Source organism: Dermacentor andersoni, chromosome 6 (genome assembly GCF_023375885.2).
Source record: "Dermacentor andersoni chromosome 6, qqDerAnde1_hic_scaffold, whole genome shotgun sequence".
Taxonomy (NCBI): domain Eukaryota; kingdom Metazoa; phylum Arthropoda; class Arachnida; order Ixodida; family Ixodidae; genus Dermacentor; species Dermacentor andersoni.
In genome coordinates, this window is record NC_092819.1 from 11,927,860 (window position 1) to 11,948,147 (window position 20,288).

At 45.7% G+C, this 20,288-nt stretch overlaps 1 protein-coding gene across 4 annotated transcripts in view; it reads left to right on the plus strand.

Annotated features, from left to right (window-relative positions):
* Nucleotides 1-20,288, plus strand: part of LOC126521224 (plexin-B-like) — a 487,065-nt gene that overhangs the window by 447,915 nt on the left and 18,862 nt on the right. For all 4 annotated transcript variants that reach the window (XM_055065821.2, XM_055065820.2, XM_055065822.2 and 1 more), the window contains 6 exons: nucleotides 7,466-7,642; nucleotides 8,507-8,603; nucleotides 11,440-11,826; nucleotides 16,364-16,540; nucleotides 18,672-18,915; nucleotides 19,616-19,758. In XM_055065821.2, coding sequence (XP_054921796.1) covers nucleotides 7,466-7,642; nucleotides 8,507-8,603; nucleotides 11,440-11,826; nucleotides 16,364-16,540; nucleotides 18,672-18,915; nucleotides 19,616-19,758 — 1,225 coding nt within the window. The remainder of the gene's footprint in view (nucleotides 1-7,465; nucleotides 7,643-8,506; nucleotides 8,604-11,439; nucleotides 11,827-16,363; nucleotides 16,541-18,671; nucleotides 18,916-19,615; nucleotides 19,759-20,288) is intronic.

The following is a 20,288-nucleotide window of genomic DNA, read 5'->3' on the forward strand; positions in this document are numbered from 1 at the left end:
CCTCTGCACTCGTTCTTCCACTTTTTCTTGCGTAGAAGGTAAAAAAATAAAAAGCTGTTTGTGTTGCCTAAAAGAGTGTCTCCTGTACAGAGATAATATATCTAAGCTTTGGTCACAACGGAAACGTATAAATAATACGGATGCGCCTCTAACCCAGCGGTGTAGCGCCGAACCCACTTGTCCCGATGCTTTCGAGGTGACGCAGGCGTTTCGGACAATTTAATCGCGAGCTACATGTCAGGTCGGCTCGGAAAAAAATGTTCGTTTTATCGTTGAGATTACATTTCCGTATATTACAGTTTTGGCTAAGGCGCTCGTGTTGGAGCTGTTCAGTTTACCGTCTCCCATAAAAAGTAAGATGTGCACCTACTAAGTAAATCCTTAAATGGATACCACAGTGCGTTGGTGTGGAGCCGTTATCTCAAACAGCAGTTCAATGGGTTCAATGGAGTGTTTATTAGTGGCACCAACATCGAGTGACACTCTCGTTTCTTGCCCAGCATTTCCGGTTCGCCTCCTGAGACCACCGCGGACGAAATTCAAAATAAATCTAAAGAAAAAGAAAAACATTGTACAGTACAAAATCCATGGCTTTCATTACAGATATGATACCAGAGCATAAGTTTAGTTACAAGTTGAGTTATTGAAGAGACTTCAATAATTATATTTATTTCGATATCACTGATTACCGCACATGAAAGCACAGAGAGAAGACGACGAACCTGCTGCTAGCCTGTCTGAGTAGCTCTGCCTACATTTATCGTTATTTTCGTTATTTTCTGGTAATATTACTGGTCAGAACGGTTCAAGACGTCTGTGGACTCGAAAAGGTACCTTCCGTATCGGAGACCGACGGGGGCTGCGCCACCTGCCGCCTCACAAGGTGCTAGAAGGAACCAAGCTGGCACCGACGAGCACCCCGCCATGACCTCCCAAGGGCTGACACCGGGTCAGAAACGCCAGCTGGTTCGTACAAACCAGCCTGACTGCAAGCGACAAAACACTGGTGAATCTGAAGACGAGTCAACTATCATCGAGGACGACAACGTGGCGAACCCTCCCGACTTGTGCGCCATCGTAAAGACAGGGCGGAGGGCATTCCAGTGTTAATCACTGCAGCATCCGAAAGAGATGATTTAAGGCAAGTAAACTCTATTGTCCTGTATTCTGAGCTTGAAACGATTCTCGGTGGGGCACCCCTGAAGAGCCACTTCACAGCTCAGGGAGCATTGCTCTTAGATGAAGAGACAGAAGGACAGGCCAACGTCCTTCTAGAGGCCAAGAATAACGGCGGCATAGTCATATCTGCCCGTGTCCCACACAGTTATATGAAAAACACGTGCATTGTTAGAGGAGTCCCTAAATGGTACTCGGATGAAGAGCTGTTCACCTACCTGAGACCTCAGGGAGTATTCCATGCAAGAAGAATCATCCGTCGGGTCCAAACCTCGTCATCTGAATAGGAGTGAAGGCGCACTAACTCGGTGGTGCTCACATTTGCTCCAAATTCTGAACGCCCGGAGAAGATCAACCTTGGATTCACCAGACACGAGCTTGTCGACTACGTGGAGACACTACCACGCTGTTTTAAGTGTCAGCACTTCGGACATATCGCTAAGTACTGTCGTGGGGAACAGAGGTGCAAGCGCTGTGGGGGACCTCATGACTTTAAGACATGTGCAAGTAAAGACAACTTTGTGTGTGCAAATTGCGGCGGTGACCATCCTGCTAGCTACGGTCGATGTCCTGCGCGGACAGCTGCTCAGCGAAGAAATAAGTTGTTTGTTCTGGGTCCAAAGAGTGCAAGCGCACCATCGAACACGAAGAAGACGTCCAGAGCGCCACAAGTAACTGGTTTGGAAACAGAGTACGCATCTCATTTCCCGCGTCTCACACCGATAAACGAAGTTATTGAGCCAACGCAAAAGGTCACAGCCGCTGAGAATACTGTTCGAAAAGAGTCCGAAAAACGCACCTATGCGGTCGCAGTAAACCGACCTCAAGTACCACTTAGAAACAGTCAGCAGGAAAACTGCCAGCATGTGATACGCGCTTTGTTCACGGCACTACGTTCCCACGTCGCGAAGATGCCTGCTAGTTCAACGAAGGATATGCTGGAAGCAGTGCTGGCTCTTGAGTCAGTAATACTCTGCTCTACTTCCACATACCCTTAGTAGCATAATGGCAATTTCTCGCCCGCTTGGTTCATTCCGTCGTCCGAAAGTGCCCTTAATGATGCAATGGAACTGCGCCGGTATTCTGCAGCGTCTTTCTGAACTCAGCCTTTTCCTTCGAGACATACCTATACCAATTCTAGCCCTCTCAGACGCCGGTCTCCCAAATGGAAGGACGATCCCAGGGTTCATAAGACATGGAAATCCGAGTATACCGTCATTTGCAAATGGAAGTGCGATGATATACATCAGGCGAGAAATACCTCACTTCACCTTACCAGTGCAAGACCTTTGTTCTACCTTCTTGGAAGTACCGCTGTTCTACCGCTGTGCAAGTGTGCCTAGGAAAACGAAAACTAAGTGTGGTGTCGGTGGTCCGCGCAGGAAGGTCTCCATGGAGGCGTTTATAAAGGACCTTTGCATTCGTTGCCCCTCTCCTAGAATAATCTGTAGCGACTTTAACGCTCATCATTCGCTTTGGGGAGATAAGACTGCAAATTCCCGAGGCAAGGAACTCCTGACTTATGCTCCTGACTTATGTATCGCGAACGATGGCAAACCGACTTTCTTCAGACCACCAGATTCATGGAGTGCCATAGACATCGTGATCCATTCTACATACCTTGTCGTATCGTCAACAACGGCCCCAGACAGGATGGGCAGTGACCACTTTCCGATCTTCACCAACATCACCAGATTTCATACTGCTGGGCGACAATTCTGTGCTGTGACGCGCTGGGACACGTACAGAGAAGCGTTGGATGAATCCCCTGGTGAGCTGTTCGCAGATATGCTGCGGAGCAAAAGAGTGGCTACCTCAATGTTGAAACTGCCAGATAATTTCCCTACTCCTGATTTGAAACTAAAGAACCTCTGCGCAGCGCGTAGGAGAGCGGAGCGAAAACTAATGAGAAAAACGGGAAATCCATCTGCGAAAACTGAATACAACAGGATAAACGCTGTCATCCGTCGTCACACAAAACGGTTAAGACGGGTTCAATGGGCTGCTTTCTGTGAGAGCTTATCGGCGTTTACTCCCATGACAAGGATATGGGGAGTAATGAATAGCCTATCCGGAAAGATTCGCCTACACAGGCCATTCGAAGCAGTTGCTTTAAAGCAAGGAAAAGATTTGCAAACCCTTGCTGAAGATTTTGCAGACGTATACACATCTGGCAGATCAGCAGGAGCATCGAACCCTCTGTTGTCTGAAGCATTCCATACTATAGATACGCCGTTCACCTTTCGTGAGTTGGATTTGGCGCTTAGCAAATTAAGAAGACGCTGTGCTGTGGGTCCCGATTCGATCAGCAATCAGATGCTGACAAATCTGCCATATGAACGAAAACGAGTCCTTCTGGACATATTTAATCACGTCTGGAGCACAGGAGAGATCCCAGAAGCGTGGAAGACAGCATGGGTGGTGCCAGTGCTCAAGTCCGGAAAGGATCCTGCAAACCTCACCTCATATCGGCCACCATCGCTAACATCGTGCGTATCAAAGTTGATGGAAAGACTAATATGTACGAGGTTAACATGGTATCTTGAACAAGGAAATAGACTGCCATCATGTATGACCGGATTTCGTCCACGTTTGAGTGCCCAGGACAGTGTTTTGGATCTACTAAGGCATATCGAGCACCATCGCGTAGACGGCCTTTCCACACTCGCCATCTTTATGGACGTTGCCAAGGCATACGACTGTGTGCTTCATACAGGCATCATCAACGGACTCCGAGCCATGGACGTCTCGGGAAATGCTCTTCGATTCGTCCATGAATTTCTCAGTGATCGATGTGTCCAAGTTAAGCTCGGAAGTATAATGAGTGACAAGCGACGAATTTCCCTCGGCGTCCCACAAGGAAGTGTCCTATCTTCCTTGCTTTTAAACGTTGCCATGGCCAGCCTTCCAGATGCCCTGAAAGTAGGTCGGACGGCAGTTAAAATGTCCATCTACGCAGATGATGTCTGCATTTGGATCTCGGGGTACCAACACAAACGTTTGGCCCGGATAGCCCAGGCCGCAATCTCCACTATCGATCGCCACTTATCGACGCTTGGCCTATCTGTATCAGCAGAAAAATCTGCCTTCATGCTTTTCCCGGGAGTGAGACGCAAGTCAACACGTCTGACGCTGAATATCAGAGGGCATTCAATTATTCGTGCAACTCATGTTCGATTCCTGGGCGTCACCATCGACAACAAGCTACTATGGCGTGTTGCGGTCGAAAGTGTTGTGGCTGCATCAGTGCAAAGAGTCAACGCACTTCGTCGATTGGCAGTTGTACGTTGGGGAAACAATCCTATATCCATGCTTAAACTGAACGCTGCACTGATAACAAGCCGCATTCTCTATCAGCTCCCTCTGATATCAATTCGAGCGCTTGGAGGTAGTGCACAGAAAGGGACTTCGCTTGGCGATGGGAGTTCCAACGGCGGCTTCAAACAAGAAAGTCACTAATGAGGCAGAGTCTCTTCCACTCCGCCTCTTCGCATCTCATGCCTTGCTGACGCAGCTATTAAGGCTGGGCGAGTCACGCGCAGGCACGGCGCTTCTCCGGCGGCTAAGAGCAAGAACTCGCTCACATTTCCATGCGGCGCTGAACACCTTCCGAGTTTTAGGATTGGAATGGCCTAAACGAAGTCGCCTTGACCCGCCATGGTCTTTTCCGGACGTAACCTGCAGCCTCAATGTACCACACCTACCGACGAAACGCACAATTTCAACTGCCGAAGCAAAGTTTATTGTGCTGGACCACTTGAGCACAGTGTTTCAAAGCCATCTACAAGTGTACACAGACGGTTCGGTGTGCGCACAAACAGATAGCTGTGCAGCGGCATTCTGCATACCATCCCTTGATGTGTCATGGTCTGGCCGACTGGATCGCGTAGTTTCCTCTACAACAGTAGAAAGCGCCGCAATCACCGCGGCTTTGCGGAAACTACGGGCCTTTTGTGCACGAGATGTCGTGGTGCTGACGGATTCCAAGTCAGCATTACAGAGATTACATCGGGGCCTACCTCTAGAGAAATTTACAAGGCAGTCTCTGGCACTGATTGACGACCTAACGAGCAAAGGATTTAACATAAGGTTTCAGTGGATTCCATCACACGTACGAATTGATGGAAACGAGGAAGCGAACGCCCTTGCACGCCTAGCGCTGACATGTGTCCCAAAAATCAAAGCTCCAAAAGCTTTTCAATACCCTAAGGGTGCAATCCGCCTTCACTTTAGAGAGATGCACAAGAATCCACACGAATCCTGTGTGACTCATGGATTTACACGCGAACAAGCGACGCTTATATACCGCATCAGGACCGGCTCCGCGTACACCCCAGCTTGGTTATTCAAGACTGGGCTTCGCGCTTCCCCACTCTGTGTTTTTTGTGGCGACACTGGCGACATCGAACATTTCATTTGGCTATGCCCGCAGTTTGACACACAAAGAAAAGCGATGGTCGACAACCTACAAAAGAACGGTCTTACGCACAGGACCTTTGAAGACGTTTTCCCCGGAGGGCCCGCGGCATTCATTAAGAGAGCGCAACGACTGCTGATAGCCTTCCTGCGAGACACGGGGCTCATCGACACCTGGTGACACTCGTGATCTCAACTCGAAGGAGGATCAGGCGGAACAATTGCCGGCTATGTATGCCAGGCTAACCCCGCCTGCTTCAACATCACCACCACCACCACCACCACCACATCAAAGCACAGAATCGTAGACTTTAGAACCAGCCACGTGAGCACAACTTTGGCGAAATTCCTGGAAACCCAGAAGTAGAAAGCGGAAGTAATGACGTGACTAACGACGTCACACACATGGTGATGCCATGATCAATAAACGGCTAATTAATGGAGAACTGTTGCCTGGCACAGACTCAACATCTGCCCAGCAGCGCGGATGTGACGTCACTCCCTCCTCTTTCGCTTCTCCTTTCCCGGCGCTCACTCGCTTGCACGCCACAGCTGTGCGCGCGCATTCGTTACATGCTCTGACGTCAGCACCAGAGAGGACGCGTAAGGTACGCTTCGTGCGCCGCTTCGTGCGCTTCGACGCCCCTCCACGTGGCGCGCGCTGCTCTTCCTCCTCGGCCTCCGTAGCTCCCCGCCCGCATATCGTTGCGGGGGAAAGATGCTCGCTTGCTTCACCTAAAGAACACCAACGCCGAGGTGCGAGTGCCACTAACAGACACCTAAGTCAAAGATTAGGGTCGCCTAGCATTTTTTTTTTCACCTGCGTCACAATTAAACCCTGTCGTAATGTGCCTCTGTGAGACCTGTGTTCTTTTTAGCTCTCTTCCACTATTACATCATTACTACATTTTCAGTCCTGATAATTCTAACATGTAGTATTCTTTCTGCTGACGCATAAAGGTATACTTCAATTAGGATGAAAAACAAGAATGAAACGGGAGTTGAGGTAACCAAGGTGGCATTCGGTCATTAGTTGAGGCCGATGATTATGCTAGGAAATTCGAGTAAAAAAGGAAATACATACACACATGTGTGCAAGTGATGTCCATTCTATAACGATGAGCATTGCGACTAATAAACCAACGCATCACTGATTTAGCCAGTTATGGTCGGTTACCAGAGTAATTTAGGAACGTGTGGTGTTGCCCGCCATAGGTTGCACGAAATCTCAGGGTAATAGAATACGGCTGCTGTGTGTTCAGGTTCGTTAACTCCTTTCCTCCAGAAACTGAATGCCCTCGGATTTCTTTATTTCGTCGTTCATTCGCCCACACAGTACATGACTTAACATAAATCATAAAAATCTACGAAGCAAAAAAAATCTGAGCGAGAAGGCGCATGCTAGCGCCTTATGCAGGCAACGCCGAACCAAAATGAAGCTGGTTAAGAAGAGCGAACCGATATTTTGATGGGCGGACACCTATTTCGAATGGCACCTGTCTCATAGTGGCTTTCTAGCTTGACAAACTTTGTACCTCCACAACATTATTATTATGCACAAAAATAAATTGAAGATCCAAGGGAACGCGTCCCCTTTAAATATAGTGTAGGCCCATCTACCGAAACATGTTCCCGCTATTTCAAGGAAATTCACCTGGGTTCGACACTACTTTGGTACACGTTTTTTTTTTTTAATTGCATAATTTTCGTTTTGTAGCTTTATACTAAGCTTCGACACTGAGAGGCTAGTCGATGCCGGCTTCTTTGACAACAAAAACCAGATAAATAAGGGTTAGCCTGTCTGCTGTTTCTGGATGTATACAGAGTCTTTCGCGTATGGTCACACATTTCTCATGCTGTGTGTCGCTCGCAGGTCTCTTGCAAGCAGCAACCAGATCAGTTGCAGAACGTCCAGGTCTCCGTACCCATCGTATCAGGTCTCCCAGCTGATCCTGCGCATTGACGGTGCCAACCTGACCCTGAGCAACCCATTTTTCTACACTGAGGACCCTTCTTTGCACAGAATTCAACCGCTTAAAAGCTTCCTCAGGTGCGCAGTGTAGAATTATTTTTTAGATGAAGAAATAACGACTACTACTTTTCTCACGACTAACATGGAAGTATATCACAAAAAACAAATTGTCACATACATTAAAAACGATACATTATAACATGGCATTACGATCTCTTCAAAGCACGAAATGTCAGCATAAAGAAATGCACTTTAAGATGTCGCAAACATCATAGCTACAATATAGACAAGCAAAACTACACAAGCTAGGAAAGTGCGTAAAATGTTAAACATACTATATACTATAATATTGCATGCACATACAATAACATCTTCAGCAGGCAAAAATGCCCTTGCAATTGTTATGTTCTAGTTTTTATACACGCTATGAGTGATCTCCATAAACTCGATAAGGGCGGCAATATTATGTTTCTGAAAAGTAGCTCTTGGCCACAGTCGCAGCCGCTTCTTAGGCTCATTAGTCTGCGACCCAGCCTCATCGATATATATCTAAGATAGCTGAATGGCGGGCAGTTAGTACACAAGCTGAGAACAATTGCCAGGTATAACTGCGTTCCACATGAAACAGTAAGATTTAGAAGACACGTGGTTGGCTCACGTGCAAAGACAATTTCTCATGGGGTGAATAAAGCACATTGTAACTGCAAGTTCATTATCTTGCATTTGATCGTAGTTAAATTAATAATTTGCTGATTAATTATCTCATTCTGAATCTTATGCTCTGAAATTGTAGAGCAACGTCAATAATTGGTATTTTATTTCCAACTGATATCACAATAAAATAAAATATTTGCTTAGTCATGAATCACGGGCACGCTGTAACCATGCTGGTTGTGCGTAGCATTGAGTACTGATTCACTTTTCATTATATTTACTTTTCAGTGGAGGCAGACACATCCACATTTACGGAACCAACTTGACGTCTATTCAGCAACCCCGTATGGCGGTGTTCAACAGGTTTCGCCAAGTAAACGAAACGGTAAGGGGAATCTCGGATTCCGCTACCTTGTGCTGTTAATCCAGAGATATACACGCACAGACGCGAGTTATTAAATAACTACTTGACTTAAACTATAGCATGCGCGTTACTTATTTTACTTAAAAAATATCATGCGCAGTACTATCCAGTACGGTACAAAAACTGCACTAGAGACAAGCTGGGGTCATTGGGATTAAAAATTCCACAATAACGCCAAATCCAGATGTCGCTGCAGCTGTAGAAGCTGCGGTAGTTTTGAGTCCGTTCTGTCAGTTCATCAGATTATAGTGTATTCTAGGTGGTAGAGTTAGGTTGCCGAGGTCTGCAAGGAGTTTAAGATATCCGGTGTCTCAAAAGGCACAGGGGGCACCAAAAATTAGATACTCTGAGAGCTTGACAGGAAGTGCTCCGACAGCAACGACAAGCGATATCCAGTTTCCTGTGGCCCAGATACAGCAAGTCCTGTTTTCTTATGTGAGAATAAAACGCCACTTCTCCATCACTATTGCTACAAAAACTCGTGAGTGAACAATCAAGGACCATTTAATTATAGCTTCTTGTAGTATGATAACAGGGGAGCGTGTTATAACCGAGAATAGCTCATCATATTTAGTTAAATAATATTACATCTTTTTCTGTCCGTGAAAATTGAGTAAATACGGTATATTGTACCGCTGGGTCCAGGAGCTGTGCAGTCTCACGTCTATCTGGCCATCAAACTTGTACGAAGCACGAGAGGCGTGCACATTGGGTACAGTACGGCCCGTGCGTTCTGGAACAAGCCGCTCTTGAGCGACACTCTCGCAATGCAGCAGGGCACTTTGATTTGACCGTTTTACGTGTGAGCTCTGCTTACTGATACCTGTTACCATGCATCTGAAATTTTAAAAAATAAATTATGGGGTTTTACGTGCCAAAACCACGATCTGGTTATGAGGCACGCCATAGTGAGGAACTCCAGAATAATTTGGACCACCTGGGGTTCGTTAACGTGCACCTAAATCTAAGTATACGGGTGTTTTAATCAGTCCGCCCCATTGAAATGTGGCCGCTGTGGCCGGTATTCGATCCCGCGACCTCGTGCTTAGCAGCCCAACACCACTGTCACTAAGCAACCACGGCGGGTGTCACCATGCGTCTGGGGAGGAGCACTTGCGCGGAAAATGGAGGAGGGTCCCTGGAATGCAAGATGGCAGCGCCGCTGACTGATTGCATCCGCTATTATGAGCCTGTTATTTTATTACTTGGAACTAAGAGTAACAAAGTATGGTGGTAGAACCGTAATCAGCTAGATTCGCTATTGAAGGCACATTTCATGTACGCATCGAAGTTATCGTAGCCTGTTTCTCATTAATTTTTCGTCTAATACTCCTGGAGATCTGAAAATTTTCTACTAACGCGTAAGCATTGGCCCGGCTATTACTTCGCTATTGCTTACTCGCTTTTCCTAGCTTATGCACATCTACCCATCCCTTTTCCGGTAACCAAGAAATGAAATCCGTGCATTGAACGGTGTGGAAGTTAGTTTCCAGGAAGTTGCATGGCCTCTTCAAAGCGTTCGCATCAACTGAGCGGGAACGCCGTCATAACGGCTTTCAGCACAGCTGTTTCTTCCCTTTCCTAAATTTTATTTTCTCCTTTTTTTGTTACGACCTTGACGTAGCGACGGCGATGGCGACGTCACCAGGTTTTTTTTACACCATCAATAACTTATTAATAATAATAATAATAATAATAATAATAATAATAATAATAATAATAATAATAATATTATTATTATTATTATTATTATTATTATTATTATTATTATACTGTTATCACATGTACCAATCAGTTGTATTTTACTCAACGGCCCCACAGCAGGCTTTTCTGCACACAGACCCGTAATGCGGGAATGTAAGCTTTCAATGCGGCCTGAAGACAAGGTTTTCTTTCTGGTCAATTTTTTTTTCAATCGTTTTTTATCACTTATAAAGCTATACCAATCATCTATATTTACACTACTATAATGAACAAATGTCTTAATTTCGCAAATTACTTATTTTTGTGCAGATATAATTCATTACACTTATCACCTGACAGACAGATTTTGCCGGGGTACACGCAAAAGAAAGCTTACACATTGAATGTGTGTTGCGAGGGCGGATGGTAAAAGATGTTTCTGTGCAGAGTACAGGGTGCCCGGTAAATACCTCCTGGTCATCAAAATTTATCTGCAGCTCCCCAGTACTCAACCTTCCGCAATTCGTGTGTTGTTTTGGCTAGTTAAACTCTATCAGTCAGATACGGTGTTCGGTGCTAGCAGACAGCGTGAACTGGTGCGTCGTGGCTTCGAAATGCTGAGCTATAGGTCAGTAAACATTCGTTTCGCAAAAGCCGAAACCAAATTCAATCTCACATGTTCATTTTCTTCTTATAACTACACTGTTACAATTGAATGAAACTTAATATGACGCATAAAACTTTAAGACTACATAAACTTGCAGGCCGAACTATCGAGCCATGTCCGATATTTCGATAGGCCATTATTCGTTCAAACGGGTTCACAGCTTTTCAGCGTGAAGTAAATGATAACAATAATTGCATATGATAATTTTTCACGTGAGTGTTTGCTATGATGAGGGGCAACTACATTCTCTACTTTAAGTCAGAGCAACTGGATTGAAGTAGCCCGCAACTTCGACCACATAACGCCTTCTCTGTCGTATACACTTTGTCCGCGTCTCATTTTGGACTATACATTCCTGAATTACATTGCCTGGGTCACCAACTAGCTTGATTGAACATTCCACCGGGCTGTGATCTCACTGCTATCTCTCTTCTCCTGACATCGCAGTCGTGCCACGTGTTGAACGCCTCTGTCATGGTCTGCCCTTCTCCGGCCGTGCTCCTGCGCCACCCGGGGAGGGACAGCAGCTTTGACGACGAGGAAGAGCAGGCGGAGAGCGCCGACGTAGTTGCACACGCCGTGGCCAGAGGGCAGTACCAGAGGAATACGGCAGTAAAGTCAAGAGGGGAATCCGAAGCTGGATCCGAAGGCGACGAGCTGGACGCTGTGCGCCTTCGCATCGGCTTCATAATGGACGATGTTCGATCGGTGCAGGAACTGAACAAGTTCTACCCAGATGTGGCGTCGGACCTCACCTACGTTTCCGACCCGCGTTTCTTTCCCTTCGACAACGACGGTGTAAAGCTCTACAAGGGGGAGCCACTCGTCATTGAGGTTTGTAAAAAATCAGAAAATGCAATTATGTATAGGTGTCAGATATTTACTAGGTAGAACAGCGATTGCTTACAAAGGTAGCCGTTCAGCCCTTAGCTATGACCCGAGCATGATGCGTTTCGTATCACAGGCATAACGTCCTCATACCGATACTTGTCGAGTTCTGAACTGCGTGTACGATTGAGTTTCACGCACGTCTAATGTCATCGACGTCACGCTCCCTAGTTCTCTCTGCGCTTCGTATAAAACTTTCTCGTAATGAAAGCCGGCTCTGACAATGTGACTGAGGAACAACCACTATTATCGCCTCGTTTTCTTTCTCCGGCAGTTTTCCTCCATTTAGAAAAATTCGTAACGAGCATGCTTACAAAAATTTTTTCTATAAATTGGTGAAATATCATTTGTCAATTTCAAGAAAAGCTACTGCCGTTTATTGAAAACCATTTGAACCAATGTTGATAATTTTATTGAGCCCTGTTAAACGCTGCAGTTGTATGCAGCATTGAAAGTACAGTGAGAGAGAGTAAGGCACGATGCTTAATAGGAGTACACCTTCCTCTCTCAGTCTAGCCACATGCCTTAGCCAGGCTACAGAGCCCGTCTGTGCAGGCACTTAGATTATTCATGGCAGTAGATTGAGCGTTGCTTCGGATGGTACCTAAATGAGGTCTACATCAAATTCGGAAGCAAGCACTTAAACCGACGATGATACACATGTTTATATACAACTTCACAAAAATCTCTAAGTTATGATAAAAGTGTTACATGCGCGACGGTTTATTATGTTTAAGCTCCCGGAAGGCTCCCTCGCGATATGGTCGAATACCGGAGCTCCTAAGTTCACGCCCTTGGATCAGGCCACTCTCTCCCCGGACACAGAGACGCTCCTATCACGTACAATGAAATTACTAAGTACTTTTACTTTGAGAGAAGGATTTTCCCGCCACCTCACACCAAACTAAGCAGGCCGCAGGCGGTCACGCTCAGACTCTTGCAAACTAACTCCTACCCAAATCCGGCGCCCCTCAACAGCATATATCCTGAGATTTATCCGAATTGCTCTTGCGTGGCCTGTGGTGAGGCTGCTACTTTGTCTCACATGCTCTGGGAGTGCGGGTCGTCGGTCCCGAAGTTCACCAAGTAAGACTGGGACGCGCACCTGCGAAGTCCCGTTATTTGAAGACCAAATCCTGGCCGTCAAGCGCGCCCGCGATCGGGCCGGCAAGCTAGATTTGTCAGTCCCGTCATGGGATTAGCCGGGTGCGCGTTTTATCGCATTTTGCTGGCCCCAATAAATGTTTATTCACTCACTCACTCACTCACTCACTCACTCACTCACTCACTCACTCACTCACTCACTCACTCACTCACTCACTCACTCACTCACTCACTCACTCACTCACTCACTCACTCACTCACTCACTCACTCACTCACTCACTCACTCACTCACTCACTCACTAAGTTCACATGTTACGTGGCATTATGGTTTGTTTCGTCGGAAGTTTCCAGCAAGGTTATTAACGACCCACCATATCCTTGGAACTGGCGTGAAGACGAATAGGCTCGCACAAAATTCCGCCTGTTTATCGCTTCTTAGTTTCCTTATGTAACGGCGAATCACTGCGTTAATTTTGTTATATATAGTCAGCATTATGGGTCGCCCTTCGTCCTCATCAGCCTTCTTTCCGCTCTTCTACGGGCAGCGCATAAATTCTTTAGCTTTAATTCCGGAGCGGGGAAGTGGCCGGGTAGCTTAAGCTCAGCGGTAGCTCATCTTTGCTACGTAGCATATCCGCCAACAGGTTTCTAGAAGATTCGCCTACGCCGTCCCTGTACGTATCCAAATACGTCACAGGACAGAACCTTCGGCCGGTAGTTCGAAATCCAGCAATGTTGACGAAGACAGGAGAATAGTCACTGTGCATTCTATCTTTACTCTTATTTTGTTGTAGTGTAATCTTAACAAGGACAACAGAAAGGCACATCTGACCCACACTGTTGTCCTTGTTTTTTCTGTTGTCCTTGCTCAGCTTGCACTACAACAAAATAAGATATGCCGTACCAACAAGCCCCTGTAGCTATCCTCATCTATCTTTACTCGTCGCTGATGATGCGAGGATGTCCGCTGAGTGCAATGTCAAATCAATGACACTGTAAGAGGCCCATGGTCGGAAAAACGTTGGCTGTCTGTTATTCGTCGCACAAGGTCCCTCGGTATTTAGAGCACTAACAACTTGATTCCCACAAGTATCAGTCACATTGTCACTCCAGACAGTATGGTGTGCATTAAAGTCCAGACATATAATCATCAGAGCAGGGTAACCGCAGAGGTATCTAATGATTTCTCCCAATGAGTCGTTCTGAGGAAAGCTCCCATATACGGACGCCACGCTGAGGCTTCGGTTTCCCAACCGCACTTACACAGCAGTTATCTCCAATGCACTGCTGCAAAGGTCTTGAACTGGAAGGGCGAAGTGTGGTATTTCATGTCTGATATATCGCATGGTGCGTTGGTTCGGAAATCTCGAAATAAATTGGTTTCCATGACCGACATAACCATCAATTGATCAGCAACTTGGAAGACCAGCCTCGAACAGGGCCAATATTTGCACATGCATGTTGCGTAAGAAAAGCGACAGTTCAGGTAAATGGCACGCAAGACCCACCCAATTCCAGTACTTAAGGAGCGGCACGTTTGGGCGAGATGATGACCATTGTGTCCTGACCGCGTCAGTGTTGTTAGGTGTTTGAAGAGGAGGCAGAACGTAGAATCAGCGACTCAAGAGCCGGGACTACTTCTAGCATGTCCTTCATCGGGCTCAGTGATCGCATGGCCTTGGAGAGAGCACGTAGTCCCTGCTGACAGTCCTCCTGTGGTGGTGTTGTTTCTCCACAACGCGAACGAGGTCGCTGCAGTGCAGAGGCATAACTTCACTGTTCCGGTTGTGCAGCAGTGTTCTCGCATAAATTGACCATTCATCTCTATGGAATGATTTCGCTGCTTTAGCCAGTCCGCTTTACGCTGGCGCCAATGCGTCGTTGGTTCCTGATGCAGGCTTCAGGATTGGGAAATTAGTATCACTCTCTGAGCTTCCTGTGATGTCCTCTCACTCTCTGCGACTCTCCGTCTTTTTCTTCGTCTTAATCTTCTCATCCTTTGCCTTCGGTCTCAGGATAAACGTTTTCTTTCTCTTTAATGCCGCTGCCCGCATAGGACACTTCCCATAGGTACCTGGGGGGCCACCACTACAATTTGCAGAAAGAAAGTTCTCGCATGTTTTGAAATCATGTGGTCCTCGGCATCTCTTAGACTCTCTGCGGACCTTCCACTGTGCGCGAAACTCTGTTCTCTCTCGCTCCTCTCTCTCTCTCTCCATCCCCATACCCCCTTCACCCATTGCAGGATAGCAAATCGGACGTGCGTCTGGTTAACCTCCCTGCCTTTCCTGTCTTCTATTGCTCTTTCTTTATCTCTGTTTACACCGCTGCTCACCACGGTAGTAATTGGCCACATGTCCGTAGCGCTGAAATCTGAAGCACCGAGGTGCTGCCTCAACGTATTGAATGGTCTCACGTCCTGTGAAGCCCAAGTTGATCTTCTCTGGACGGTCCCTGTGTGGGGCGAACGCCAGAACCACGGTGTTGATTCGCCTGGATTCCCAATTGGATTCAGAAGTTTGGACGGATCGCGTGACTCTTCTTAAATGACAAACCCGTTGTAGTTTTAGGTAGTCAGAAAGTTGCTCATCAGTGCACCACTTCGGCACTCCTTAACAATAAAAGTGTTTTGCAGTTAAGAATTGGGCACACGTGCTGAGATTGCGATCCTTGAGTTGCAATTAGAAGGACGTTCATATGTTCATCTGACTGGACATCTAAAAGCAGGGCCCCTTGAGCAGTAAGTCGGCCTCTTACTGGCGATGCGTCAATATATCGCATTGCTCTGTCTGTATATATATATATATTGCTACGAGATTTATTGACGGTTAGCGGGAATCCTAGTTACGTCGTATCCAGCCCAGAGAGCAGCGGAGCAGTTCCAGATAAGCGCCAGTGCGAGGAAAGCAGCGGCACCGATTTTTTGGTCTTGGTCTTCCTCACTTCAGGAGCTAAGCGGCAGCAGCGACGCTTGTACTATCTTCGTCATTACTATATATATATATATATATATATATAGTGTGAGTCGGCGCTCGTGTGTGTACCTTCGTTTCTAAGCCGCCCTAGTCTGTTTTAGCGCTGTTTTGTTTGTAAAGTATAAAGGTCCACCAACAAGCCCCACTTTCCCCACTACTGTTGTCTACATAGTGCTATATTACTTGCTTTGTGTATTATATAGCTGAATAGAGTATCAGCCTATGAGACAGGACAAGCGGAATGAACAAGCGAAAATTAACAGTCAGTGCTTTTACTGTTTGTTCCACTTGTACAGCCTCATGCGCTGGCACTCTATTTAGCTATAGGAGCTTACAGAACGAAGTAAAACAATGTGACAGGATAGTAAATGCATGTCTCAGTGCAACTTTTATTTTTCTCTAGGGTGAAATGCTTCGATTGGCCACCACGGAATCCGAAATTAATGTTACAATCGGCACGCGTCCGTGCAACTTAACATCGCTCAGCATGAGTCAACTGGTCTGTGTTCCACCAGACGTTCAGCCTCCAAGCACCGACGAACTCGGCCACCGGACAGAGATGGATTTGCCTGTTGTTGTGGTACGTGTGTATTTCCTCTTTATGGCTAACTATGAGATCTCTTTAGGCGGCTCTTTAGACAACCAAAGTGGACGCATATTCGTAATAAAGGATGACGTTTTGAAAGCGGATACTTGCACAATTGTTTAAGAAGTTGGTGCGATTCCCTTATGTCGCTTGGATTGCTCGAAAGGATATACATTTGTCAAGGTACACTTTGGGACTGGTAGTTGCATAATAAACAGGATTCCAATAATTGCTGTTTAACTCGTACTTTAGACGCAAAATATTAGTGCAGATTTGAAGCCATTCAGGCCTCGAGGGATGCACTAGTTTTGAGGCATTGAACTCTGTGGACTACCCTCAAATGCAGTAGCATTTTATGCAGTTGCGTCTACCGGTGTTCAAGGAAGGGGTTTCCGGACTACGTAAAGTGGAACACGTTTGCACTTATCCACTGATGACAACGGAGACCTCAAAATTGCTGCTAGCTCTCAGGTCACGTGCTGAGTGAAAACGCCTTATTGAGTACTGGCCGACTTCAGGCCCCAGTAGCATAAGCACCCTAAAAATAATTAAAAAGATCTTAGTGAGATATCGCTTAACCTCTAATAACCCTGTGATTTAAATGACAATGTTAAAAGAGAGTGTGCAAAACCACAATGTGAAAAGAAAGCACCCCGTAATGTACAGTAGTGTATGCATGGCTGACTACTTAAATGTCACCTTTTTATGCCAGAAGGCGCGAATAATGAATAATGCATGGATTCATCTGCTTCTGTATTTATGCTCTCGTAATGCACTTATAAATATTTATGATATATTAATCATGAACTTCAAGCTAAGACTGCGTGTCCCACAATCGTCTTAGTTGTACTATATGCTTGAATAGTATACACCATTGTTGCTGAAAAACTTCAGAATGTGGTGCGAGATTAGTGAGGGGCCCTACGATGAACAGCATACATCGAATAAAAAGTAAAAATAAAGAAAGAAAGAACATGTTTGGCGAGGCACTAGGACGATCGGCACGATGTCGTGCTCTTTATATCCGCACAGATAAACCCCAAAAGAAGAAACTGGGCTAAAGTGAACCTTGTGCTTCGACCGTCTTTGATAGATCTTGGCGTGAGGATTCTCATTTCTCGCACACATTTGGCCATATTATCCGATAGCTGATACTGACATATAAGGCAACTAATAAAATCATTTTGCGGACGTTTTTATTTCTTGCCACCTCGATACGCTAATTAATAGCTTTTGTTTTCAATGTTTTCATCGAAAAGGTAGTATGAAGATGTAGTGGGCGAAGCCAGATTTGAATACACAGACGTCGAGGTCAAGCACAAAGTTTAGACTTAATTTTAAAAGCCTAGCGAACGAAAGCGGTCTAAAACGACTAAGCATTTAATATCTGCGGTCTTAGCGTCATTCGAGATTTTTATGACATCTGGCTCCAACAGACGTGCAATATAGGGCGAATATTTAATAATTCCTTTTTCGCACGATAGTTAAATTTTTGTGTTTCTGTGGATGCTTGCCAGAGCACGTAATATGGACAGATTACAACGGGTCATGAGTATGTCCACTTTATGCTTGCAGATAATCTTCTGAATGTTGTACGATAGCCCGAGGACGTAAGAGATCACAACGTTTTGTCTGTATATTGGGGTAATGGGGCGGAGGGCTTATTACTCTCACTATCTAGATTTCTTATCACCTTTATGATAGAGTACGCAACTGATGTGGGCCCATTTGCGATAAATATTCATATCTTATAGGTTAGGTCTGCTACTGCATGCCAATGGTACGTAACCAATCCCCTTTCATCGTTCTGAGGTTCGCAAAATTTGATCCTCAACCTTGCATAAGTGATACGGTTTAGTGTCATGTAACATTCCGAATTCCTTATAGTAGCGTTTCTAAGAATTCCGCGGAAGAGAATTTCTGGCAATAAGAAGAACAATTAAAACCTCACTATTAAATAACGGAGAGTGCATCAACCGGCATAAGCGACGCGGAAGAGAAACCAACTACATTAGAGTGTAGAAAGATACCTAAACTGGCTCTTCCATAACAAAGCACACATATAGATTACACTAATACTTACGCTACTTAAATGTGATGTCACTTTGTTCTTTTACTGTGGTAGGTACGAGTTGGCAGTAACCTGCGCTATGAAGTGGGCTACTTGCGGTACGAAGTGGCTAAGATCTACGAGTTTCCGCCGGAGACTGTAGGAGCCATTGCAGCTGGTGGAACAGTGCTGATGCTTTTGAGCCTCGTAACGTTGGCCATCCTGAAGCACAAGAACTCACAGGCCGAGAGGGAATACAAGAGGATCCAGCTCCAGATGGACACGCTAGAGAACAGCGTGCGGTCCGAGTGCAAACAAGGTAGGACGTCTACCACGCCTCCTGATACTTAAACTACTAAGCAGCAGAGTTTTTACGAACAATAGACTAGGAACTAATGCTAGAAATAGAAATGCAGTGCTTCCTACTTCCACATCACTTTGCAATGACTTCACCAATAACTTGCGCCTTTTTTACTACACACTTCAGTTACAATTCAATATTATTACAGCCGTGCTTCTTCCCGTTGAAATCACGGCGCATTTTCTAAAAACACGCATATCTTGACGTAAGAAATCTTAATAAAGAACAAGGAGCGCTAATAGACTTTTCCTAAGCATCACCTAAATTATAGATGTGCGAGTATATAGTAACCACAATAATTTGGCTACCGTGGCTAATGGAAGGCGAGTGATTTAATATAAATCTACAAAAAAGTAGAATCGAAATTAAGTCGTGCTTCTTGCAGCAACAGCCGTTAAAGCCATGTTATAGCCAGGCAACAACAGCCATTAAAGGCAATAGCTGTTAAAGCCATGTTGGCTTTACTGGCTAAATGTACGCATCTATAAGGAGAGCTTCATAGAGCAAGTGTAAGTAAAAGAGACGCACATGTGATATTGTGATTCTGTTCTTCTGTTTCTGTCTTGGCCATTTTGTCGCCATATGAGTAGATAGAATATGCATAGGACATGTGAAAGTTGTAGTGACCAGTTTTTCATTGCTTGTGTATTTTGCGCAGCGTTTGCGGAACTACAGACTGATATGACGGACCTCAACAACGACATTCAAGCGACGGGGATACCGACCCTTGACCACAAGGCGTACATTATGAAAGTGTTCTTCCCGGGTGTACCAAATAGTCCGATCTTGCAGGAGGTCAAAGTAAGTGCGAAAGGAACGTTATGAACGGAAACGTAGAACTTTACTCCCGTGACAGGTGGTTACGATTAGATTCGGTCATTGTTTACTCATAATTCAGAACTTCCTTTTGCAGCATAATTACAACTTGACTAAAACTTATCTGCTTATGTTAGTCTAATGCGTGTGCCACCTTGCCTGATCGTTTAATACCAACAGATATTATTCCAGTGACTTATCTATGGTGGCGTCATGTTATTTAAGCTAAAGTGACTGGACCGATCGAACGACAAGCCTGTTTGAGATTGAACAGTATGGCGGCGCAGATCTGGAAGTATGGGTTACAGACTGAAGTGTAATGTGGTGTCGATATGGGGCTCAAAATAGTCTAGTTTATACCTTATGAAGCTTAATCACAGCGCAGTGCCTGAAAAGCGTGCAGAATTGTTTTGCTTGCTTCGGCCTTGGCACGAGGCAGTATTGTGCTACGTGGCAGCGTGAGGACTGCTCGCGCCACCTATGCGGGAAAGTTGGCGCCGCTCGTTGGATGTAGA